The sequence below is a fragment of the Micropterus dolomieu genome, linkage group LG19 (genome assembly GCF_021292245.1).
Source record: "Micropterus dolomieu isolate WLL.071019.BEF.003 ecotype Adirondacks linkage group LG19, ASM2129224v1, whole genome shotgun sequence".
Taxonomy (NCBI): domain Eukaryota; kingdom Metazoa; phylum Chordata; class Actinopteri; order Centrarchiformes; family Centrarchidae; genus Micropterus; species Micropterus dolomieu.
Window position 1 is genome coordinate 12,310,660 of NC_060168.1, and position 24,468 is coordinate 12,335,127.

Sequence of the window (24,468 nt, forward strand, 5' to 3'; positions counted from 1 at the left end):
AGCTGTGACACATTCAGTCAGTGAATAATGATGGCATTTCATCTGCATGTGCTTTTACATATACGTATATATATACGTATGCATATACGTTGATTTATTTGCATCATTTTATACAGGGTTGTATTATGAGATCATGTTGTAGTTCCCTTTATGCTACTCACAAAAACAAACGGTACACGCAAAAATTATATACAATAGATTGGTGTATGATGATAAGTCATAGAAATAAAACTATTCTACATGGTGGCTTGCTGATATGACTGGAATATATGAGGTACTATATGCGTACTATACAAGTATTTGTTATTGGGAAGAGGATTATCATATGTGTTAATGCATTATTAGATTTCTTGTGATGTGGACTGATGCGGCAGGTGGGGGCATGTCTTTCGGGCGCTAACATCTTGTGTTTGAGGACATTTCTAAGTGTCCTACTGAATAACCTGTAACACCTGAATTTCAAATTAAAGCAAAAACCATGATCCTGAACCCTGACTGACTTGTTTGTGCTGTTGTTTTCTATCTTCACAGTTTCTCGGGATCCCATATACGGTTTGAGGACAGATAAAGAACCAAACTAACAAATAATTTTTGTATGATCAGTGCTTTGCTCGTGGTTGTCTCCGGTAGGTAGGCATCGCAGAGTTGCTCAGGAGTACTGACGTCCCATGTATGTGTGACATAGTAACTGTTGTGTCATGTGGTAAGAATGTAGCCTACTGACCACCACGTGTCTTTCACTTTATCATCTCGTCACACCAGAATGCATAATTGGTACATGCCTGAATATTTATAAAATGGATTTCGGTCACATTGTGATCTCATGACCCAGTGGGGTAAAACAAAAAGTGGTACATGTAGAGGACACTGGGGTTTTTTGCTCTGTCCGTAAACAATGTGAAGGCCACAAACTGCAACAAACCAAGGGTTTTAGTGCCATTACTAGCAACTGATTAACTAGAAACTAGAAATTATGACTTTTCCCCTACATCTACTTTGCCTACCCTGCGGAGGTGTAGAAACCATCAACAACAATAAAAACTAGACAACCAACCATTTCTCAATCTCCAAACACACTATAAGTCTTGGCCAACGTTAGGTAAAGCCATTCTAAGGCAGCTACTCCACATTTCTAAAAGGTAGAGCATGCAAATCCATTCTAGGGCAGGATCAAAATGAAAGAAGCAGAATCTGCAGCATATTACATGTCAGGTAATAACTAAGCTAACTGCCACTAGCTAGTTAGCTCAATTAGCCATACAGCTAACTTAGCTGTCTTAGCTGACTGAGTCCTGAATGAGCACCACAACTATGGCCAGATGAGTGGACAACAGAACCGGGATTAGAAACTTCCCTGTGATTACAGCTGGAATGGGGCCGAACACGGCCTCTGAGACGGAGACAGAGGCGAGTTTCATAAAAGGTAATACAGTAGCCTACTGATTTGATTTACAGCAAAGTGATCAGGACTCTGACGCTGGGGACAACAAAGACGGGTTCAGGTGGAAGCAGAAGAGGTGTCAAGCAGGAGAGGACGTGAGGGAGATTAAAATGTAACTCAGTGAAGGGTCTTTATTTATTTATTTTATTAGGGACCTATACATCTAACATAGATAAACTGAAAACAGCAATCCAGTGTGTGTACCATAGTGTTTTTAGCACTTGCTAATTTGCTACACCCGTAGAAGGGCTTTTGAAGAAATAAAACATTAACAGTGATGAAGTAAAGGAAAAACTAAAATACAATACAATACCTTACAGTATAACACTAAAAGTTTGAAAGTGAGTTAACAAGGCAGTTGTGGCCAGATTTTACACATTGTACATTTAAAGCACTCGGCACACTCCATGCAAAAACCTGCATCTGCAGCTGTGTGCGCACTGTTAATGACAAATGAGTACATACTCGAACGAGTTGTTCTCTCGTCTGAGCAGGAGTTGCCATTGACCTCAAAAATTGTAGTGGTGCAGTGAACACTTCTACAGCAAGCACTCGGAAAAGAAGTGTAGAAAAAGAAATCAGGAAAAGGCGCATGTGACGGATTTCTGTTGAAACTTACAGTAGCTGGCCATTCGCCCCAGTAAAAAAAGGGGTTATCTAATTGCAGGTGTGTTTTGGAAGTAGGCGGAAAAGGAAGTGATAGAGTCAAGGCTTGATCATTGGATCAACAAGCCAGTCACAATTAACAGGGAGTTGCGCAGAGAAACCATGACCACAGACCCCAATGTTTCAAATTCTGAGAGGCAGAGACCAGTCCCAATTACGTAATTAGTGTGCATTGGAGCGTGCATTTGCAACGCCTGGCGCGAGACACATGCGACAGGCCTTGCAGTGTGCATGAATATCAATAATGTTTTGAACTTGTGAAGAAATAAAACTTTTAACAACACCAAAAAGGTTCATATGGTAGGATAAAATCTGTCAGTGTTGGAGTGGGAATCTACTAAAGCCTCAAATAAAATCTTAAAATGTGAAAAAAGACACTGTCCAATGCAGAGATGAATCAGCTGGATGCACCAAATAGACTGCACTGATACTAATTGTCTCATTCTTCAACAAACAAAAACCTGTGGCATCAGATTCATTTGACAGATGCTATACAAATTCTACACATCATAGGTTTAACGCATGTATTTCTTGACATAGTGTTCTGGTTGTAAAAAAAACAGCCGAGTACTTGCTATTACTACAGCGTGAGCAACACAGCAACAGTTTATCCTGAGTTCTACCCTGGAAGAGAGAATAAATTTAAACCAGCAAAGGGAGCGACAGTAAGTCCACTATAAAAGGAGATCTGAAAGAAGTCGTCAGCAAAAGTAGTCGTTGTCTGTTGACCTCTACAACAGTGACTTTTAGAGAACAGAAGTGTGTGTCACCGAAAATGTAATCTGGTTTTATTCATTCGTGAATTCCCCAACCAGTGAGCCTACCAACAACTACTAACTAACTGTGTGTGTGTGTGTGTGTGTGTGAGTGTGTTTTGGTACATATAAAGGCAGCTGTGACACTAAGCGTAAACACAAACTAAATGTTCAGACATTAGTTTACATCAGTCCACATCCTCTTCTCCCCCTTGTTCCCTCTTTTGTTTATTTTTAGGTCATTTAGAATTTAGTATTTTTAGTGTGTTTGCTGTTACTGAAGGCCACTAACACCCACTTTAAGGAAAGCCTCTTGAAATAGCACTACTGACAGACAGATGGAAGAAAACACAGCTATGTTGGTAAGGAACAGGGTACTGGGGAGGAAAAAAGGAAAACAAAGAAAAATCTTTGTGTTTATGCAAGACGGGCCTTTTCTTGGGTGTGTAGGGTCAGCAGTGTGTCGTCTGTGTGTGTGTGTGGTGGATGTGTGTCTGTGTCTGCGTTTGTGGCGCTTATGACTGTGCAGTAATCAGCCAGAAGGAAGAGCCCTGTCCAAGTGCAGACAGCGTATCTCCCCTAGCCTGAGGAGCCACCCGTTTTCTCGCACAATAAACACACATGCATGCATCGCCCCGTTTGACAGACCATAGACAACAATGTGTAGGGATTAGCTTACAAAAGCATAAAAATTACCAGGACAAACCGATGAACATTTCAACCACATGGAATGGGCAAGTGAGACAACAGAGCAGCACCCTTTACTATGACATAAATAGACACAATGGTCTTGACAGCAGGGTTATTTTTACCAACTGTGAAGCAAACTCGATATCCAGATAAGAGAATGGAAAACTCTGTCAGAGAGGACAAAACGGAGAAATGTGGGAGGGGTGAGATAAAACAAAAACAAAAATAAGTTTCCTGCTTAGGCTTTAATGCCAAGTTGTACCAGGGGTTATGCGTTGACAGTCATTGGGTGTTTGCTGTAAAGTATCAACCAAACGTTTTGACCACATATGTTTGAGGTAGGCTCACATTAATAAGTTAGAATTACACATGCAGAATCTAACTTTTGTCTACACTTTTGTTTACTTTGAGATCATGTATATTGCCTTTAAGTTTCACAGTTTTTGTTTTTTGGGCCTCTCGGGGGCAGATATTCACAACGAGGCAAAAACCACATACATATGACACCCTATGGCCTTGAAGAGAAAATAACTTAGCAAACATTTACCCATTTGCCCATCCAGCAGCCTTGGGGCAGTATTAGCATTAATTTTGAGTCGTGGTTCTGGCCACCTTACAAATGTCTCCTTGTAGCTCTGTTTTCACCTCCTCCAATTCCTGTAAGAAATATCTGGCCGCTAAATGCTCCAATGCATTATACCACCAACTACTAGCCGCTAACTTTGTCTGTATGCTGTTTGTTTGGCGCTGCACCGGTAGTGTACCGTGGGTTTCATCAGAGCGTTTTTGTCATAAAACAACTAAGGTTGATGAGAGCACCGAGAATAAACTACTAAAGTTGCAGGCGGAAATATTAAAATAGTGAGATAAAATATCAAAGATCACAATAATCACAATAATCAAAATAAACTCTCCAAACAGCTGAGGGAAACTGCGGAGTTTGCTAATAATGTTTTTTACATTACATGAAGGCATTTGGTCCATCAATCATATAAAAAAATGATTGGAGCAGCTTTAAATATCATTTGAATTAAAATTGTAAATAATTTAACTAGTCATATAATTTAATATAAAATCTGGTTCTTGCGAAGATAAAACATTTACAAAGTTAATAATTTACTAAGTCTGCTCTGGAGGGCATTATATCATGGGGAATTTTGCTGTTTTGTAAATTTAGACTGATAAAGGGAGACAAAGAAAATATTATCTCTTAGCTTTGAAAAATAAAAAACGATAAGAGAGAGACACTTTTGGAAATAAGGTGTGGGAGCTCCTGCAGATGGCTGACTAACCTTGACCAGAAAAACTCCTCATCCTAACTGTCTACTGTAAGCCTACTGTGACACACAAGCACGCATAACATTTTCTTTCAGCCTCACAGAGAGAGAAACATCTGCAATCAATTACTCGTACCCACCCAGCTATAGAATCCAATAATGACTGTCAAACGCAACAGCAATTTTCTTTTATGATGTTGTTTTCCCTGCTTGGCATTGCTTTTGGTAACTATAGAGATGGACGGCAAAGGCTGGCACTGACCCTAGAGGATTCAGGGTTCATATTAGGGGGGAAAAAAACTTCCTTCATTACTAAGGTACTACCCATGGTTTACCCTCCCTGTTTTCTCTATATAAGGTGCTATAATAACATCCTACTCACACCCTCACACACAGGAGTGACAGGAATGTCAGTCCTGGACTGTAGCCATAGACCAACTCACTCTGCAGACCACTCTTCAGACCTAGGGCCCAGAAGGGAATGAAGTCCATGGTGAACCAAGTCTCTCAAGCAAAGGTTGTGGTTGGGTAATGTCACTTCCTGGCACTTCCTGTAACCGTGTTTGATGTGGAGTTTCGTGTTGGTGGATGAGGGGGTGAGGTAATACCCAACTTGGATGGACGTAGGTTGCAAGAGGAGAGGAAAGAAAGCTGTTAATGAGCACAGAAGCAGAAGGATGTTGTGGTCAGTCTCACTGCAGCTGCTTGGTTTGCCATACTCATTTCCTTTCTCAGGCTTCTGCAGAGCTGAGATGTGTTCGTTCGCTCTGCTGACCTTAATGTTAGGTCAAAAAGACAAAAAGCAATACAGAGATATGGAGGGCGTGTTTGAGGAGGGACAGAATTCAGAGACAATAAAGATGTCAGTGAAGAGTCTGTAATTAGTGTGAAAGAACTCCCACTGTCGCAAACACACCTGCAGTCTCGAACAATCACACCACTGTCTTAGAAAAGAGAACCGAGGAGAGTGGGGAGGCAGCTTCTGTGTGTGTTGTGTGAGAGAGAGAGAGACAGAGAGAGAGAGAGAGATAGAGAGACAGACATAAAGAGAAAATGAAAACAGGTGGGGAAGACTGTGATTGAATTCCAGAGTTGACAGTTCTGAAAGTTAAGATACAAAAATAGCACAATCTCCGTGGTTTCAAGGGCAACCTGAAAGTCCCGATCTGTTTTAGTGACCTCAAACAGGCCTGTTGGTTACACAGCCTTTGTAAAGGAACTAAAAGAAGTATTCAATGCAATTCAAAGACCATTAACTTTGCTGAACCACTGACATGTTAATCTCATCCAAGCCTTCAATGAGGCTTCACGAGTTAAATTTCACTCAGAGCCCTGACACACAAGCCAACCACAAAGAACCAACAGAACAAAGGTTGGCCTATCAAATGTTGTCTTTTGGAAGAAGAGGTAGCCGTAGAGCAAAGAATCCCACAAAACTGCCTCCGTCACTTCTTGCTTGGTGCTGTGACTGTGTAAACACAAGTGTGAGCAAACATTGTATGAATAAGCAACGTACCTGTAATTTGTGTTTATTGTTAATTAGCTAACATTAACATGCTAATGTCCTAAACTAAGATGGTGAACATTATGCTGCGTTCCATTTACCTCGGAAGTCGTAGGTCGGAGCTGGGAATGACGTCACACCCGAGTTGACGGCGTACCAGTTAACAAGTCGGCAAACCTCGCTCGGCCAGCTGTTTGTTTACAACTAGCCAGGTTATTTAAAAAAACGCATTGTGCGGTATTTACTCACACTAAACACTGTAGCAACACGTCCACAGACAGCTGTTGGACAGCACTTTGTGTACGAACATTTATATGAGTCACAAGTACACAGAAGTGCTAATAAATAGTATAATCTACAGCTTTCACTAACTGTTGATACCCCGACAGCCATCTTGGATCACGAAGTCGGGGTAGTGCGGTTCTCCCGACTTCCCGAGTCGGAAATCCGACTTCAGGGGGCGTTCCAGTTGAAAGTTCTAACTGGGAACTCGGAAATTCTGACTTCCCATGTCAAATGTAACGCACCATTATACCTACTATACCACAGAATGTTAGCGTTGTCATGGTGAGCCTGTTAGCATTTAGCTCAAAGCAGTGCTTTTCCTTGCTAAAGCCTCACAGAACAGCAAGCATGGTTATAGGCTTGTTAAAGCTGCGCTGAGAAGCAATTCAGTTGCATCCCATGGAAAATGAACTCCACAGCTCTTGAATCGTCACCTGGAGAACTCTATCAGCTGCCAGTTTGACATGCTCAATCAGACAAACAGCAGCCAATAATAGACGGGGAAACAGTGCCAAAACTGTGGGCCATGGTCAGCCACAGACACTCAACAACAGCCCAACATCACCTCACAATCCACTGTTAACTTGATGTGTCAGGGCTCTTAGATTTTTGACACTAGTGTCAAAGATGGTGCTCGGTGATACTGCAGTCAACCTTTAAGTTACACTGAGATTGTGACAGTTTGGTTTGGGTTGTAAGAGTGACTCCAACTAAACCAGCTCACAGGGAGAGAATCAGAGGACATATAAAAACAACTGCTCCCACAGGGATGTGTCACATTCAGATGGGGGCCCTATTGTCCCCCGACAAAGCTTTGGTGCTATGTCACATTCCCGACATCCATACTGGGGAAGGGGCTCAGGGAAGGCGTGATATTTTTCACACTGAGGCACAAAGCCATAGAGCGTCGGTCTCTGTGACTCACACATGGGGAGGAAAAGCGGCTGAGTAATCACAATAATAACCACCTTCATCCTGCCGTCTCGACAGTTGCTACTAACCGGGACTCCTCACCCAATCAGTACAGGAATACCAAATCAGATCATCACTCGTCGAGATGAGACAATATTGCTGTTGAATCAGCTGTGTCGGTACATATGTGTCTGCTGAGCATGCTAATTGTAGTGTGTTACTAATCACTTCCATCTCTCAGCTAGTAATAGGGCAGATTTTAGCAGGGCTTTTCACATGGCGGAATCCACTAAAGTGGCCCGCTGGGGCTTGATTTTACTGCCTTGTGCAAAGCTGGCAGTCGTGTGTGGTGTGTTGATAAAGACAGAACAATCTGAATTGGGAGATTAGCTGTAGTGTAATGGGCAGAGATGAAAACTAGATGTCATCTCTCTGCCAACCGAGTGCTTCCATGTGCTCAGCCCTTTCTCCCTGTGTGTGTGTGTGTGTGTGTGTGTGTGTGTGTGTGTGCTGGCAGAGGAAGGTCAGGGGCGCGTCTGCCACGAGCTCAGCTCTCACTCTGAGAGAAGCCATCATTTATGACCTCATCCAAGGAAAAATCCCCCTCTCCTGCCTTTCCTCTCCTCCCTCTTCTCTCCTCCAGCAGCTGAGCTCTGAGCGCTCCTTCTGCATTCCTGCTTTGTGAACAGCTCCCACACTGTCTGGAGGCTGCGGCGGGAGAGAGAGAACACACAGAGAAGCAGTGGGTGGACGGACAGACGGAGAGCAGCAGAGGGGAAAGTCTCGCTGAGGTCACGGACCCCACTAATAGCCTGTGGGTTGCTTAGGCGGCCTCACGGGGGGGAATACATTTGTTGGGGAGTCAGAGGGATGAAGGCAGATGAATGAAGAAGTTCAAAAGAGGGAAAATAATTCCTTCATTTGCTTTTCTGGTTCTTCATCATGGGTGTTCCATCATACATTAAGCAGAAGGCAGGGTAACACCCTGGACACCTTGCCAATCTATCAAAGGCCTATGTATAAAGACAGTCCAATACATTCAAATGCTAGCAGTGTGGCTCGGTTCTCCACCACTTTGGTCTAGACTGAAATATACTATTGAATAGATTGGCATACATTGTGGTACCGACAGCCCTGGCTCCAAGCTGATGTATCTTTATGAATTTGGTAATTCCCCTGACTTTTCTACACCACTAGCAGTTGTCATTTTAGATTTTTAGTGAAATGTCCCAGCAACTATTGGATCTCCATAAAGTTTGGTACAGACATTCATGTCCCCCTCAGCACAAATTGCAACTATTTGGTGATTCCCCTGACATTTTCAACGCTGGTGTGGATGGAGATCAAAAACGTAGTAGTGTAGATGTGGCCTCAAATCAAACACGGCCTGAAATTATCATTGCAACATTTGACTGCTTCTTTTTGATGGCAAATTACAACCAGGTGGAGCATTATCGGCAACATTTGACCGCGACTGTCTGTCAGTTTGTTTGCTCACTTCAATTCAATTTTGCTAAAAATGAATAAAAATAAACACGCTATTACTTTTACTTGCTTGTGTGTGCAATTGCATTTCGCTGAAGCTCCCTTGGTCCATCCACCTTCCGCTACGTAGCCAAGATGGCGACTGTTGAGGGTGAGAAGTGTCCACGGTTCCACGCTGAACTTTTTGACAGTTATTAATTATTAGCAAGTTATGGAAGAACGCGAACTGAGACACAGCATCCGATGGTGAACATGGTAATCATATACATGCTCTTAATGACAATGCATGTTAGCATTGTCATTAAGAGCATGTTTGCATGCTAACACTGGCATTAAGCTCAAAACCTCACAGAGCTTCTAGGCTGAAGACTCTTAAAGGTTTATTAGCCTTAGCTTCATGTCTTTGAAACACAAAATGAAACTGAAGCACCCAGTGGAAACCCATATACAAGGACAAACATGCACACTCCACTCAGGAAGGACAATTAGACATAGGCGGCCTTGATAACCTCTAAGAACCTGTCACCATCACAAAGTCCTCTTACTGCATTACAGCTTACTAGATTTATCTGTTGAACTGATTGTCTGCTTTCAGTGTTTATATCTGACACATTGCGTGAGAAATAGACTTTGCTGTTTCAGTGATTCTTTGGAGTGACAGGAGCATTCCTCCCCTGCCTCTATTTAAAATACACAAATCAATGTTAACAGAGGTTTTTATCCACAAGGCAAATCCATCCACTCTTTTCCAAACAATCCTTTAAACTGAAAAAGTAGAGATTGCTTAAAGTGTTTGCCTTCGGAGAAGGTGATGTTTCAGTTTCAACAGCAGCCGACCACAAACAAAGCACAGTGAGGAAGAATGCCTGGAGCCCACTCCTTGCGGTTACTAGAGGCTGCAGCCATATACTCTGACATCTGCCTCCCTCTCCTTTGTCATAAGCTGTGGTGTCAGCCAGCTCAACTGGCCAGCACGCGTTGGGCTGATCCTCTAAAACCACCATTAGGTGCCTGCTTCTGCACACACGCACCCTGGGCGGATATGGGACGAGTTTTTTTTTTTCTGCAAGGCATATTGTAAGGGGCTGAGAAAACAGATGAGTCAAGCATGCAGTCATCCAGTCTTCCTGTCTGTTTGCTGGCATGCTGTTGTTTGTTAGAGTTATTTTTTGGCTTGTGTGTGTGTGTGTGTGTGTGTGTGTGTGTGTGTGTGTGTGTGTGTGTGTGTGTGCGCAGCAATGGTCAATTTCATCCAGTTTCTCCCCTTGCTTTTTCCCCACCGCGTTCCTCGTCCCCTCTTAAAACAACCCCAGTCCCTCTCTCTCTCTGCCTGTAACTCTCTCTTCTCCTCTTACCCAGTAAGTAATGCGATGCCACCATCAGCCTCCTTGGGGCCTAAATAGACCTCAGTGAGAATTTAATAGTGTGACCATGATACATAACAAGTGTCTGTCCAGCAGGGTGACATCAGCAGAGGGGAATCTGCTGGTATCCCTGCCCAACTCCTGCTGGCATGGAGCGAGTGGACTGAGCTGGGCTGCTTTTAAAACATTACTAACATAGAAAGCAGCGGATAGGAGCAGGGACAGACTGGATCATATAGGGGTCCTTAGCAAATTATGACCTGACCATTTCCAATCAAGTTTACATTTAAGTTATAAACCTTCAGATTGTAATTATATGAAACTGCTATTTTTTCAGCAACCGCCATTCAGTGTATTTATATTCTATGAAATGCAAATACATCAATACATTTTTGTTACTGGCAGAGTCTGCCTTTACCGCACAGGGTTCAAATTGCTCACCCACACAGAAGCAAATTACAGTAAATAATGCATGCACATACGAGATGCTGTGTGGCAGACAACACTGAATGTTTGACATCTTCTTCTATTCGCTTTGAAAGGAATTCTGCGACCTGTTTTTATTGAAACTTGAGTACCCACAGTAACCACAGGTGCTCCCAGTGTCACCAACACTGAAATCTTAAGGATTTTACTGTAACTTTAAAGGAATAGTTTAATATCTTGGGAAGTACTTTTTTGTGAGAATTAGTAGAAGAGATTAATAACACTCTTATGCGCTATGGCGTTAGAGCTGGAAGTTGATTAGCTTAGTTTAGCATAACTAGACCAGAACCATGAAGAAACAGTTAGTCTGGCCTACTTTAAAGTTAAACAGACAAGATATGAGTTAATTAGTGAGCTTTAGGGGTGCTTAAACGCCTGGGTGAGTTAGGCTCCATCTGAAGTCTAAGCTAAGCTAATTGACTCCTCTAGTTCCACTGTTAATGCACAAATAGAAGGGTATTGATCTTCTCATCTAACCCGCCACAACAAAATGAGCACAGCTCATTTCCCAAAATCTCAAACTATTACTTTATGGTGCAACTTAGTTGTATAGTTGTAAATGATGACTGATAAGACCAGTGCATTTATTTAATTTAACCTTTATTTAACCAGATGATCTCATTGAGATTTAAATCTTTTTCAAGAGAGACCTGGCCAAAATAGCAGCATCGATATATCAACCCTTTGAGGCAGTGTTTTTCAGGAGCATTTCCCTTTAGCTTTTGGTGCAGTGGTAAAAAATAAAGTTTGAGGTTAAGAGAAGTAGCTGAGCTTGATGAAGTAGTGGAGGGAGTGGGGATGACTCAAGAAATGACAAGTCTTTTAATCTAACAAATGAAGGGTGTTGGTCAGTAAGTAAATATCCTCTAAATTAATGAAAATAAGCTTTCATTACTTAATATATTTGCCTTTTGAAGGCCACAGGGACCTATGTGGCTTCCTTTGCCCTAATGGTAAGACTGCCTCAGAGCACACGTGCCATTTTTATAGGTTTAAAGGAAGAGGAAGAAATAGGAGACAGAAAAAGGATGAGGAAATGGAGGAGGGGATAGGGATGTAAGGAGGACAGGAATAAAGAATTAAGAGGGTGGTCCACAGGAACCAAAGTAAAGGACCAGATAAGGAAGAGTGAGAGCTGTTATAGGCAGTGACAGAGTGACAACGCTCGTCAAACTCCTTAATCTTTTTTATCCACACTCAGGCGAAGACAAGTCAGCACCCTCCTAAGTAGAAGTTCTCACCTTGACCCGTACTCATCCTCTCTTCATCTCTCGCTGCCCCTCTCATGTTACCGTCTCGACCTTATCTCTAAACCCCCCCCCCTGTCCTCCTCCTCTGTGTGTCCTCACCGTGTAAACAGGGTGATACAGACAGTGTACAACACAATGATCCATCGCAGCCTCTTTTTGTCACTGCTGCCACTGCCACTGTTATCACCTCATCAATCAGGCCTGAGGGGTAACACTGAGGCTATACAGGAGCATTTGGGCATCATGCAAACACACATAAACACATTCTCTTTTACTGGAATAGCAAATACACTTTAACATCTAAAGCAGATTCAGTTGCTCATCATTTCGGGTATTATTGTGTTCCTGTTGATGATATCCGGTCAGATAATGATTATATTTCCAACTGTTGGCGTGCGCACTTCCATATCAATGTGGAAACTACCCATTGTTGCTCTTCAGCGGGGCAGGAAGCACCTTTCACAACAAACTCACTCTCCTCACAGTGCTTCAATCCAATGCAACTATTGTAGCATTTGATTACTCAAGTCTGTTTGACAATGTATCAAGACAACGGAGTGGTTGACTTTGCTAATGGATTTAGATCTTTTCCTAAAAGCTTTAGAGAGAAATATTGGGTGGCTACAACTGTGCAACATTAAAAGAATACCCGTATGCCACGTTGATGCAAAGTAGGTGATTTTACTGTATGGGCTTTAAACTGGTGGTCAGCTAAAAACAGTACATAATGTGCACTCTGTTTTCAAAAGATGATATCTTTAAAACATGAGTACCATATATAAAAGCTGATTTTTTTGTTACAAACTATGATCTGTATCACAAAGTTAGTTGGAAACAGTTACATTTAAAAGTTTCTAATCTTACAGACAAAAGTGCCTAAAAGGAGTTTAGGTAAGCACACCTTGGTGTAAACAACTGCTGCCAAAAAAGTATAAAAAACAATAGCGATCTTGGTACACCGGAAATTCCCACGGTGCGTGGCACACAATGTGCAACACTTCTGCCACTTCCAATGAATTTTGGCCAACCTGTAAGGAAATGCCTATTGAGCTGTGGATATATCCTCTTTGAGTCTCTCTAGGAACATTCAAGTACACTCTTCTTCTTGTGCGGAGCCGTTATTGTGACCCTACAAGGAAAATTCAGGAGTGGTGCAGCACTGATGCCTGATGATGGGCCACCATACCGGACATTATTTCCTGGCTGTGGTCCACCAGGACACTGAGAAACAGTACGCAGCGAACTCCCTTCTCTCTCAGCATTCTGTCTCTTTGGTGGCCATCAGCCCCGGGAATAGCAGCTATGTGGGCATGACTGCACGGCACTATTTCTGTGTGCTCTGCTGCTTGACATTGAGAGGGCTGGATTAGGTGGCTCCACCACTGTAAATGACTAGCCCCTGTCACACATACAAACACACGTACACATGTGTGTGCTTTCGCAAATACATATATAAGCTACATGTTCATACATACTTTTCAAATGCTGAAAGGGCAACTGTGCCGATTTTCCACATCAAAGTGTGTTTACAGATCTTGGGGAGCACTAATGCATATGTGAAAAAAGTTGTATGAAGCCTTTTGTGGCTCCAGACGGGAGCTGCATGAAGTCTGATTGCCTCAACTGATGTCATTTGGCTCAGTGTTAGTTTGGGGCTGACAACTACAAGTTTGAAAATGCAATCTGGGGGTGTAGAGTTTGGTCGCATCTACACTACTCCGTTTTAGTTTAAAAACAGAGAATTAAAATGAATACGATCTCCGTCCACACCAGCGTTTTAGCTGCGTATCAGAGCTGATCTCCGTCTATACTAAAACTACTGAAAACGCACAACTCTTGGTTCACGTACACTGGGCATGCATGTGCCAGTGTAAACATGAAGCAGATGGTCTATTCCGTAGCTACAGAAGATTTGGCGAAAGAATAAAGTACTAGAGATGAAGAACCACACCAGATTTTATTTTGCATGGACCAATAACGAGCTGGGACTGTTACTGAATGTAACACAGGCGTTAAAAGTAACTGTGATGGCGGAAAACAGACTGGGAGTCGTCGCAAAGTCAACATGACTGCATAAACAGTACAAGTGTAGGCTATAAGTGTTATTTGCACAGTACAAAATATTTCAATAAAAATACCATGTCATCGTGTTTCTACTTTGCATGACTTATAGCACCCAATCAGAGAGCCAAACATGAGCATCATCATTTCTATAGTCCTCTTTTTTCGTCTTCACTAAAACGCCCTTTTTAAAAATGAAAAACAGGGTCGGCAGCGTTTTCAAACTTCTTAGTTTTAGGTCTTTGTTTTCGCCATTTTAGTCTGCACAGGAGGTGCAAACATAGTAAACACACCAAAGTCTATAATGCACTCAACTAAGTTGCAATGTGGATAATGTAGGCGCCACCTTGTTCAGCCGCATCTAGTTTGATAACTTTTTGAATGTGTGCATAGGGAGTTTAACAATGTCATTGAAATGCAATACTAAATCTGTACTAGTAGAAGAATGAGAATTTTTTCAATCCATAAGGGAACAGGGAACTTTTGTTTCTATTCCTGTGAATGAATTATATTTGTTTTTATGTTGAAACTGCCTCTTGAAAGAGAAAGTATTTGGAATTTAACTGAACATATCTGCGGTGCAGTGAGTTAATCTACTAAAACTGCAAACTGAGCAGACACAAATAAAAGCAAATGTGCATGGACTGAGAAAGTTAAATGCTGAACTGCTGTTTTTCAGTTGCTCATCAAATGGTATGAGGAGTGCTGGATCCTGAATCAGGTAGTACACCCTTAAGGGTTAGCTGAACATCTGTCTTTAACTACCATCCCCCAGTGTGAACATGCGAGTCTGACAGTATCTGGTTTATTCTGTATATATAGAAAGTATGGGAATCAAACCCGCAAACAGTGTTGAGAACGAGCCCATGGTAAACATGTAAATACTGATGTTTTGGTGTGGATTTTTGCTTGTAATGGTTCGGTTAACCCCTGGAACCCATACAAACGCAGCACCAAGGCATTACTCTACCACATTCCCATACACACACACACACACACAGTGTCGGCGTAACAACTTCCGTGTAGGAGGTGACTTCAAGGAGTGACTAACATTTAGCTGGGTCTCAGCCTGCCTTTGAGTCCAGCTGGGTCTTTTGACTTTCCTTACCCCTGTTAAACCTGCGTGCAGCATACATGACAGCATTGTTGCATCCTGCTAGTATTTGCCATATGTGATCTCTCTGAACTCCGCGCCATTCAGGGCTGGTTGAGGTCTCAGATGTTATACTTGGTGGTGTCTCTTTGAACATGACATCTGTTGGCTGTGTGAGTAATGGTGTGTGGTGCCGTGGCATGATGTGTTGTGGCTGAACATCAGGTGTACCCTGGCCTACACACCGCACATCTGTTCCTCGCGGCTCAGTGCATACACACAGCGGTAAGTGAGTCCTGACCACACTCATTATGATTGATCCATCAGTGAGACTGATGATGCTGTTGTCAACACATGATACTGATTATGTCTTTGTTTTGGTGCAAAGAGAAATGCCTCTTAATTTATCAACTGTAAAAATATTAAACTGTACAAATGGAAACAAATATGGCGATTAAGCACTGGAATCTAAGCCTACACAGATAAACATAAACATAAGAAACAAGGGAGGCTTTCTGACTCCATAACTATACAGCACTGACTAAAAATATTTTCCTTTTGAGCAATGAACATTACAGCACTAATGGCCAGGATACAGGTGCTTTGGTTGAAAGCAGTTGCTCACACGCCAGCGACAGGGGAAATAAAAAATATTATGTTTACTATAATTACAGCTCCTGAATGGGCCAAAAGAACACACTGGTGTTATCGTTATCCAGACAGGCTGTTCTAAAATATCACATTAATGTGACTCAGGAAGTGAACCAAAGAGCAAAAATACACTTGACCTTACTTAACTGATCTGTCAGTACAACATCTAAGACTCCTGTCATAATGCTAAGAACACAGTGCTTTGATTTGTACAGTTAGGATACAATGAACTACAAGAGTCAAAAAAATTCTGAGAACCTTTTTATTATTATTATTTTGCTCAGAAAAAAAAATCACATACATAAAAATCACTTCAAAACTGCAGGACAGGATTTGAAAGATGGTAAGACAACATGACGTTACAACATATTCATTCCAAATTCTTGCCACAGTGCATTTAATATTTACTCCCTTTTAAAGGTTTCTTAACAATACAGACGCAGAGTGCACAGTTTGTCCATTGCCTTTAATCAGCACATAGCCAGTGGGATGATGTATCATAATGACAGACACTGCACACTGGAACACTGAGGCAGAACACTAAGCCTAATGTAGCCTAAAGATCCCCAGACCTGCAGGATCAATTTGGTCGCAGGAAGTGAAAGAGCCGTGCTTGCCTCATACCTCATCACTACCGGGGATGTGACTTTGAGCAACGCCCTGAAACCCCAACGTCTACGATGGTGCTACTTAGTGGCTAACAGATCCAACTGGTTGTACTGGGCAGCTTCCAGGTGTGAACGTGTGTGAATGCATGAGTGTGAGCTGGGTGTTCCTGAAAATCATTGCTCTCAGTGAAACACTGAATAATTAAGAAGCGATCTTGTCTTTTCAATGATCAATTTATTTATCACAGTGCCATTGATCATCTACTGAGTGCCAAAGTTAAAGCCAGAAAAATCAGATATTTATGCATCATGTCTCGTTTCATGAAATACTTAATATCTCAAGGAGCTTCTGCATTGTTTCCTTTTCTGTTTCATAAATAAATATCATATCGTCCAATAAGAAATATAAAAACAAATGTAACATCATTATTTTAAAAACTGTTGGAGGCGGTTAAAATCTCTATAAATACAGTTAGCTTAAATAAATAAATTAAAATCATAAATATACTGTTTACTGTACACAAAAAAACATGGACTTGTGCAGGAAAATACAAAAAAAATGCTGTCTGTTGAGAAAAAAAAATCCAGGTTGAGCTCTTGTTGTTAAAAATCTTGTTCAGTTCAGTCTGAAGCGACCTCTTGTCACACAGTCAAGAAGCAGCACAGAGTCTAGACAAATGCTCCTTCTTCTTCTTCTCGCTCCTTCGTGCTCATCACCTTTCACTCGCCACATCTCCAATCCATCCTCTGGGCCGTTAGTATTCCAGTTTCAGGGGGGCCGTCATCTTTCTGAGGCCTTCAGGAATATGTTCAGCTGCCCATTTTGTTTTTACATCTGAACGTCCAGGCAGACAACAACCTCTGTTCCCGTCTTCATGTACGACCCTTTTTCCTTCTAGGACCTCCTCTCGCGCTTCACTTCTCTTTTTCTATTTTGAGGTAGAATTTCCACATCTTTGCCTAACATGAAAAAAAGGAGAAAAAACGAGAGGTGGTGAGCAAAACCTTATTTCATTTCAGGGAACGAAGAAGAAAGAAAAAAGATGTTTTTGTCACTGTTTATGTGTTTGTAGTGCTGTTCCTCACTACTCACCTCTCTTTGTCTCTTCAGTGGGTGGACGCTAGCCCTAGTTTGACCTTCTCTTCATTCTCTACCTCATATGCTCCCCGCTTGTGAAACCTGCAATTAACAAAAGAGAAGAAGCTTGTTCAGACTATTTTCTGTGCCTGTCTATGACAAGTATCAGCTAAGGGTCTACAAAAGCTTTATCTGTGTGTGTGTGTCTGTATGGTTGTTAGTGTGTGTTTGGAGTGAATCTACGAGTGTTTTGCTTACCTCAGCAATAATAAAAGGCCTATGATGACGAGGCAGACGGACGACAGCACCACCGCCACCACCGCCAGAGCTGTGGTCCGGTTGTAGCCCTCCGGGCGCTTCTCCACTGGCAGCGTGAAGAACTCACACCTTTCCCCAGAATAACTCGGGTGGCACCTGCAGACAGGACAAAGAGGGAGCCAGGCAATGGGGTTAGTAATTCATTGGATCCAGAGTGGTGGAGATGGTGTGGAAATAGATGCAGGGTTCATACTTACACACAGGATGGGGAGCGGATGTCCCTCAGGTAGTGGCAAGTGCCGTGGATGCAGAAATCCTTATACTTCCTCAGGCAAGGATTCCTCTTCAGTCCCTTGCCTTTCCCCTTCTTTTTCCCCTTTCCTCTACTTCGCTTTCCATCTGTGCTTTCAGCCTCCAGGATGGCAGATGGGTTTTTGGGTTTGCTTGACATGGCAACTAAACCAAAAACAGAACAAAACCAATTACATTGTGTTGTCTTTGTTATGGAAGCAAGTCAAAACTGAATTGACTCAGCAGTGAGAAATTAGCGAAAATGAAAAACTTGACTCTCTCACCTTGTGGCATTTCCACTTCATAGTCTCCAGACATGCCATCTTCATACTCGTCTTCATAATTATATTCATCGTTGTATTCCTCCTCCTCGCCTTCCTGACCGTACTCCACTGTTGTTGCACCCACGCTCCTGCTCTCCTCCTCCACCACCCTCTTGCCTCTGGTTGTGTCCAAAAAGTTGATAACAGCCGTGTGTTGCTGCCTGTCGCTCTCATACCTGTCAACCGCAGCACCACTGGTCATTCTGGACACCACTGGAGGAGGGAATAAAGAGGGTTTAAAAATGTTAAAATCGCATGTAAGTTTCAGTTCGACACATTCTTGAACAGAATAGACCTCCTGAAACACCTTACAAACTCTTCCTCTAGGGGACACAGGTTAGTGTGCCAAGGTGGGCGGGCCCCTGAGGGCAAGTTGAAACATGTTGTGCGCAAAGATTTTTGGCTTTCAGTGCAATCATGCTGACCCATGATAGGAATTGCAGGAGCTCATCCAGAACATGGTTCTTAAAGAGTTGGCAGGTATTCACTGCCCTGCTCAAGAGCACTTCAGCAGAGTGGAAACTGGAGGGGAAGCCTCCCCCAGAGGGACAGTTTAGATTTGTGGGCTTTGGATGGGAAATGTATGCTTGTGTGGGTGTGTGGGCAGGAGGGCAAATAGAAGTTGGCATACATCTTTTACACACAAAATACATGGACAGACAGTTAGTTAATGTCAGGCAAGAATATGAGTTAAAAATAAATGTATCCAGTTACATAAAGCATGCTCTAAAATAGAGAGATGACCCCATTAGCTCCCGGATAGCCTGGCATCACGAAAAGCGTTGCCTTAAACGTTATGAAGTTTACAAGACACGTTATAGCTCGGCCATGCTTGAGAGGTTTAATAGCCGAGGAGAGAGGCTATGTCACGCGCAGGTATAGACACACCAAGCAAATGTCAAACAGAGCAATAATCCAACTCATCACACAGAGGGAGAATAAAAAACAAGCATGTTTTCTTCCATGAAAGCGCACATTAAAACTCACCCAAGGCTTGAATCAGCAGGAGGAGCACAGCACTGAAAATCCTCATGATGTCAAAACTTCCAGTTATTTTATTTTTTTTGGGGTGGATAAAATATGATAATCAACAAGTTGTATTCCTTCCACTTCTTCTGGTTCTAAATATCCCCCTTCGTTTCTTTCTTTCTTTTTTTTTGTTTCTCGACTTGTTTTATGTGAATTAGTTCCGTTCGCAGTGGGACTGGTGCGTCTCCAGCCTGAGGAGAGAGGAGCGGAGAAGAGAGCGTCCGCACAGAGGCTCCGCAGTATTTATGCTCTGCTTCACCACGCCTACTAACTGCTGGACGGCCTTCTATTCAGTGTTTGGTTGTTACTATATGACATGCATCAATCGCTGCATTAATTAACGGTTTACCCATTATTAGTCACTTTGGTGAGGAGCTATTATAAGCTGGAGGAAATGTAATCGATTATTATTTTATCAATAGGCCTAAATGAATCAAACTTTGCTCTTGTCTTTCATAACTAATTTCTAAATTTACACACCTCTACCTAGCGAGATAGATAGATAGATAGATAGATAGATAGATAGATAGATAGAAAAAATGAACAGTAAATTGAAAATTAATTAGCCTAATTTAGTTAAGTAATTAGAGTGATATTGCTGCGATGGACTGGCGACCTGTCCTGGGTGTACCCCGCCTTTCGCCCGATGTCAGCTGGGATTGGCTCCAGCCAGCCAGCCAGCCAGCGACCCTGTATGCAGGATAAACGGTTGACATAGATGGATGGAGTGATATTGATTTATATTACTAATGATAGGCTATAATAACCGATATTACAGAAAAAGAAAGAATAACTGGACGGTATAAACTGCACTGGTGGATTTATTTGGGCCTATAATTAATAAAAGGTTCCACAGGCAAATAATGCACAGCTTGTCTGCGCCGCCACGTGGTGAAAACGACAACATACCTGCTCTGCGTGTACTTGGCGAGGACATACAGGTAGATGGTAGAAGACAGACTGAAATGTTTGGTTTCAGGTATTGATCTTTTAGGCTATCTGTCATTTAAGTTTGTGGATGACAAATCTGAAGAATTACTGAAAAACAACATCAGCCTAAATTTAGTGTTTCAATTTACTCCAATATACTGATATTCTTAATATGTACAGTTAATTAATAATATTATTCAATTCCTGAATTGAATCTCAAATGTTTAAAGTTTAAAATACATAACATCCAATCCAATTTATCTAGTTTTAGCTTTTTATTTTTGTATGTAGTAGGCCGAGTCTTTTTTTCTGGTTCAGTTTTTGGTCAGTGCTGCAGTGGGATCATGAGTGGGATGTGTCTCCACTCCACTAGGTGGCAGTAATGCCGCCGATAAATCTTTTTTTTTTTTTTTGAAAAAGTACAAAATATACAAACAAGTTAGGGAATGGGTATACAATCAGAAGAAAATGAAAAAATTTACAATGGTGGAAATTATACCATAGCACACTCGAACATATCAGCAGACAATTACAAACTTAAAAAACAGACAGGATAATATATGTAAATAGATAATTAAAGTAAGACGTTTAAAAAAATTTACAATAATAATAATAAATAAAAAGAATTGAGGAGCACAAAAGAGCAAGATGAGAGACATTAAAAAAGCAAGGATTGAGATATAGATGAGAGCAGGTTTTTTACCTTTCTGTTCATTTTAACCATGGCTTTCAGCGACTTGAAGTAGTTGTTAAAAGAACATATGAATACAGTAAAAGAGGGAGTACTGCCTTTCCACTTACAGGTATGTATGTGATATTTACCCCAAATAATTACAAGATTCACGGTATCTGAAATACCGATAAATCTAAAGACCAGTAAACTGGCAATAGGTTTGACTTCATGCGGAGCGCAGCGCTGACTTAACGTTTTTTCTTACCTTTTTCAGGCACATTGCATTCATATTCTGTCAATCTTACAGCATGAATTGAACACGGAGTACCATATTGATAATTTTCCAAGAAAACAAAATGAAAGAAAAAAATAATAATAATAAAAAAGAAAAAGAGAAAACACAACACACAACAGTAGACACTAGGAGATGAGTTTGCATAAGTATTCATGAAAAAGTAGGGCTTTTTTTGTTTTGCAACATTTCAGGGATTCTTTATACAGAATTACATCATTTAGGCATTAAAGACGGGGGAAGTTTTAAGAAATCGACATTTGTTTATGAAGTATTTTGCTATTAAAATCAGATTATTCATTACAAATTCAGATCTCAGTGCACATCAAACTGTATTTCCGAAGACATCATATCTTAAGAAGTTACCACAATTATCTAATAAATGAACAATCGACCAGACACCTTTTCCCATCCATTCACTGTAGAAAAAAGATTTCCTCTTAATTAATATACTTCTGTTATTCCATATTGGGACCGTGCAAGGAATAAAGTTATGTTTGTATATGAGTTTCCAGTAGTGGAGAACCTGTTTAAGTCACGCTGGTTAGAATTTGTGTCCGACTTTCGCCGGCCCTGCAAAATGTCACGACATTAAAATCTCGCGGGAGCAAGGCGGCTGCAGGCGCCGAGTTCGGCGGCCGCAGTTGCTTTCCCCCGGCTGCACCAAGCTGAAACCACACTTTTGCCTGGGGCGAGTTCAATCTCAAAACGTTTTGCACCGGTTTGCAACGTTTTCAGATTGAACGGCATGTTTGGTGGGCGTGTCTCATGTGTTACCCAATCAACTGCAACAAGTTTGTAAACACAACGGCGTTAAAAAGCCAGGAAATGCAGTGCGCTTGCGTAAACAACAGGGTGTTCAGGGGACCACCGTTTCCGTTGAAAAAAACGTTTTGCTACGTTTTGTCTGCGCTGAACTCGCACCTGGTCTCGCGGCATTTTTCTGTGCAAGTGCCTTGAGATCAATCAATGATCTCAGCTCACAATAAGCGCACGCAGGTAGAATGTGTCCGACTTGACGGCGACGTTTTTATTCCCCGACCCTGCAGCTCACGTTAGACTATCAAGTCGGCGAAAGTCAGCCGCCGTTATCTCGAACGCACCTACTAACAGATAAGGAAAAGGCAAACATGTTGGGAAAGAAGTTTGCTAGTGTGCATAGTGGTGATCATTTAGATGAAATCCATAAAGATAGGGTTCTTAAGGAAAATAGAGCTGTGTTTATTAAAAAAGATAGTGAGGAAAGTATGGATGCAGAAATTAATTTGAATGAACTTGTGATTGTATTAAATGGTATTAAAATACTGCTACAGGAGAAGATTAACTGAGTTATGTCATGTTCCAGAAACTACCTGAAAAAGTGTTACAGATAATATTACACTTATTTAATAAGATATGGGAAGACAGTAAAATGCCCAAAAGCTGGAAGAGTGTGTGTTAATATTGCCATTTTATAAACCTGGGAAAGATTCTAATGATGCTGGTAATTGTAGACCTATCGCCCTAACATCACATCCATGCAAGTGGATGGAGAATATACTATTCAAAAGACTTAATTACACCCTTGAACATAGAGGATTATAGGCTATGCACCATATCAAAGTGGGTTCAGAAAAGGGCGTTCCACAATGGATGCTGTTGTGAAAGTAAGCAATGAGAAAGAGAAAACGTTTAAAATGAAAGCAATAATGAGTATATATATAACTTGCATTGTCTATTCCATATTTATATATTTCTACATTTATTTATGTCAGCTGTATGTTTGTCTACGTGTAGCACCTTATCACCAAAACAAATTCCTCGTATGTGTTAAACACTACTTGGCAATAAAGCTCCTTCTGATTCTGATTCTGATTAAATGCTCATTTCTAATGACTTTTGAAAACAGAATGGACTTATTAGTGGGCTGAAAGAGGGTTTTTGTAGTGACAGAAGATGGAGAATAGACTGGAGAGGGGAGATTATGAAAACTCAAAGAGGGAGAGGGTCAGAGAGAGGGAATATAATATAACTAGAACAAAACAGACTAGATACCATAATAACCATGGAACAGCTGCTTGTTAATGTAGCTACAGTACAAATGCATTTAGTTATCCTAATGTTACACTTGATGTAGCTGTCTGTGATATTTCCTGCGTCTCACTTGGGCCTGACTCTCCCTGCAACAAATGTTTGTGAACACAGAACTGTCTTCAAAGCAAACTCTGATGACATGCCATTGGAATAACAAAATCTTTTTACTACGTAGAGTTTTAGAATTTACTACGTCTAGTAGCTATCCATACAACTTACAAGCTCGTCCTCCTCAGTTTTCTACTCCTGCTCCTGTGACCTCTGTCCTCTTCCTCTTAAAATACTGCAGGATGCTCATCTCTGTGTGAACATTTTGACTACTTTCACATTGTTTATGGACACGTAGCAGAGACACATACACACCTCATGGCACAAAATTTTAAGGTCAAGGTTACAGACGGAGGCAAAAAAGTGGCCCAGGAGGTTGTCCCTGGTCAGCCCGCTCTCCAGACAAACTATTTGTTGGGGCCTCAGAGTCTTTAGAGACCTTTATTCCTGCATTCTTGAGAACTGTATGCAAGTAGAGTACATAACTACATGAGCCATTAAAATACATTTTCAAAACTAGAAACATCCCTTTGACACTCCTAAAGTAAAGAAATCACTTCAACTGAGGCCTTGAGTAGATAACTAAATATGCCATATCATCATCAATCTTACCATAAACTGGTGCTTTGGGCTCTGCTGGCTTTGACTCTGTTGTGCTATTGACCTCATCTCTGCTGTCTGTCTCATGTTCACCATGTCAGCGCTAGTACTGGTGCTGCTGGCCAGTGGCAGGTAGAGTACTCGAAATCTTTAATCAAGAAAAAGTGCAATTACTCCCATAAAAAGGTAAAGGAAAAAAAATGACAAAACTACTCGTGTAAAGGTATAATAATATATTTTATCTGCTGTTCATCAGGTTCGAAACAGCTGCAACATGGTTATTTCTAGGGAATGCAATTTGCTTTGCTGGCTGATTATCTTTAGCTATTTCTGTTTAATAATTAT

The 24,468-nt window shown here is 41.5% G+C and overlaps 1 protein-coding gene across 1 annotated transcript; it reads right to left on the bottom strand.

The window, feature by feature from the left end:
- Nucleotides 1-16,743: 16,743 nt before the first annotated feature.
- On the bottom strand, nucleotides 16,744-19,709 carry hbegfa (heparin-binding EGF-like growth factor a). The gene is made up of 6 exons (XM_046031666.1): nucleotides 19,466-19,709; nucleotides 18,440-18,691; nucleotides 18,122-18,320; nucleotides 17,865-18,020; nucleotides 17,622-17,708; nucleotides 16,744-17,488 (listed from the first exon to the last, which is right to left on the bottom strand). The coding sequence occupies exons 1-5, from the start codon at nucleotides 19,509-19,511 to the stop codon at nucleotides 17,636-17,638; spliced, it is 726 nt and encodes a 241-aa protein (XP_045887622.1). The 5' UTR covers nucleotides 19,512-19,709; the 3' UTR covers nucleotides 16,744-17,488; nucleotides 17,622-17,635.
- Nucleotides 19,710-24,468: the final 4,759 nt, after the last annotated feature.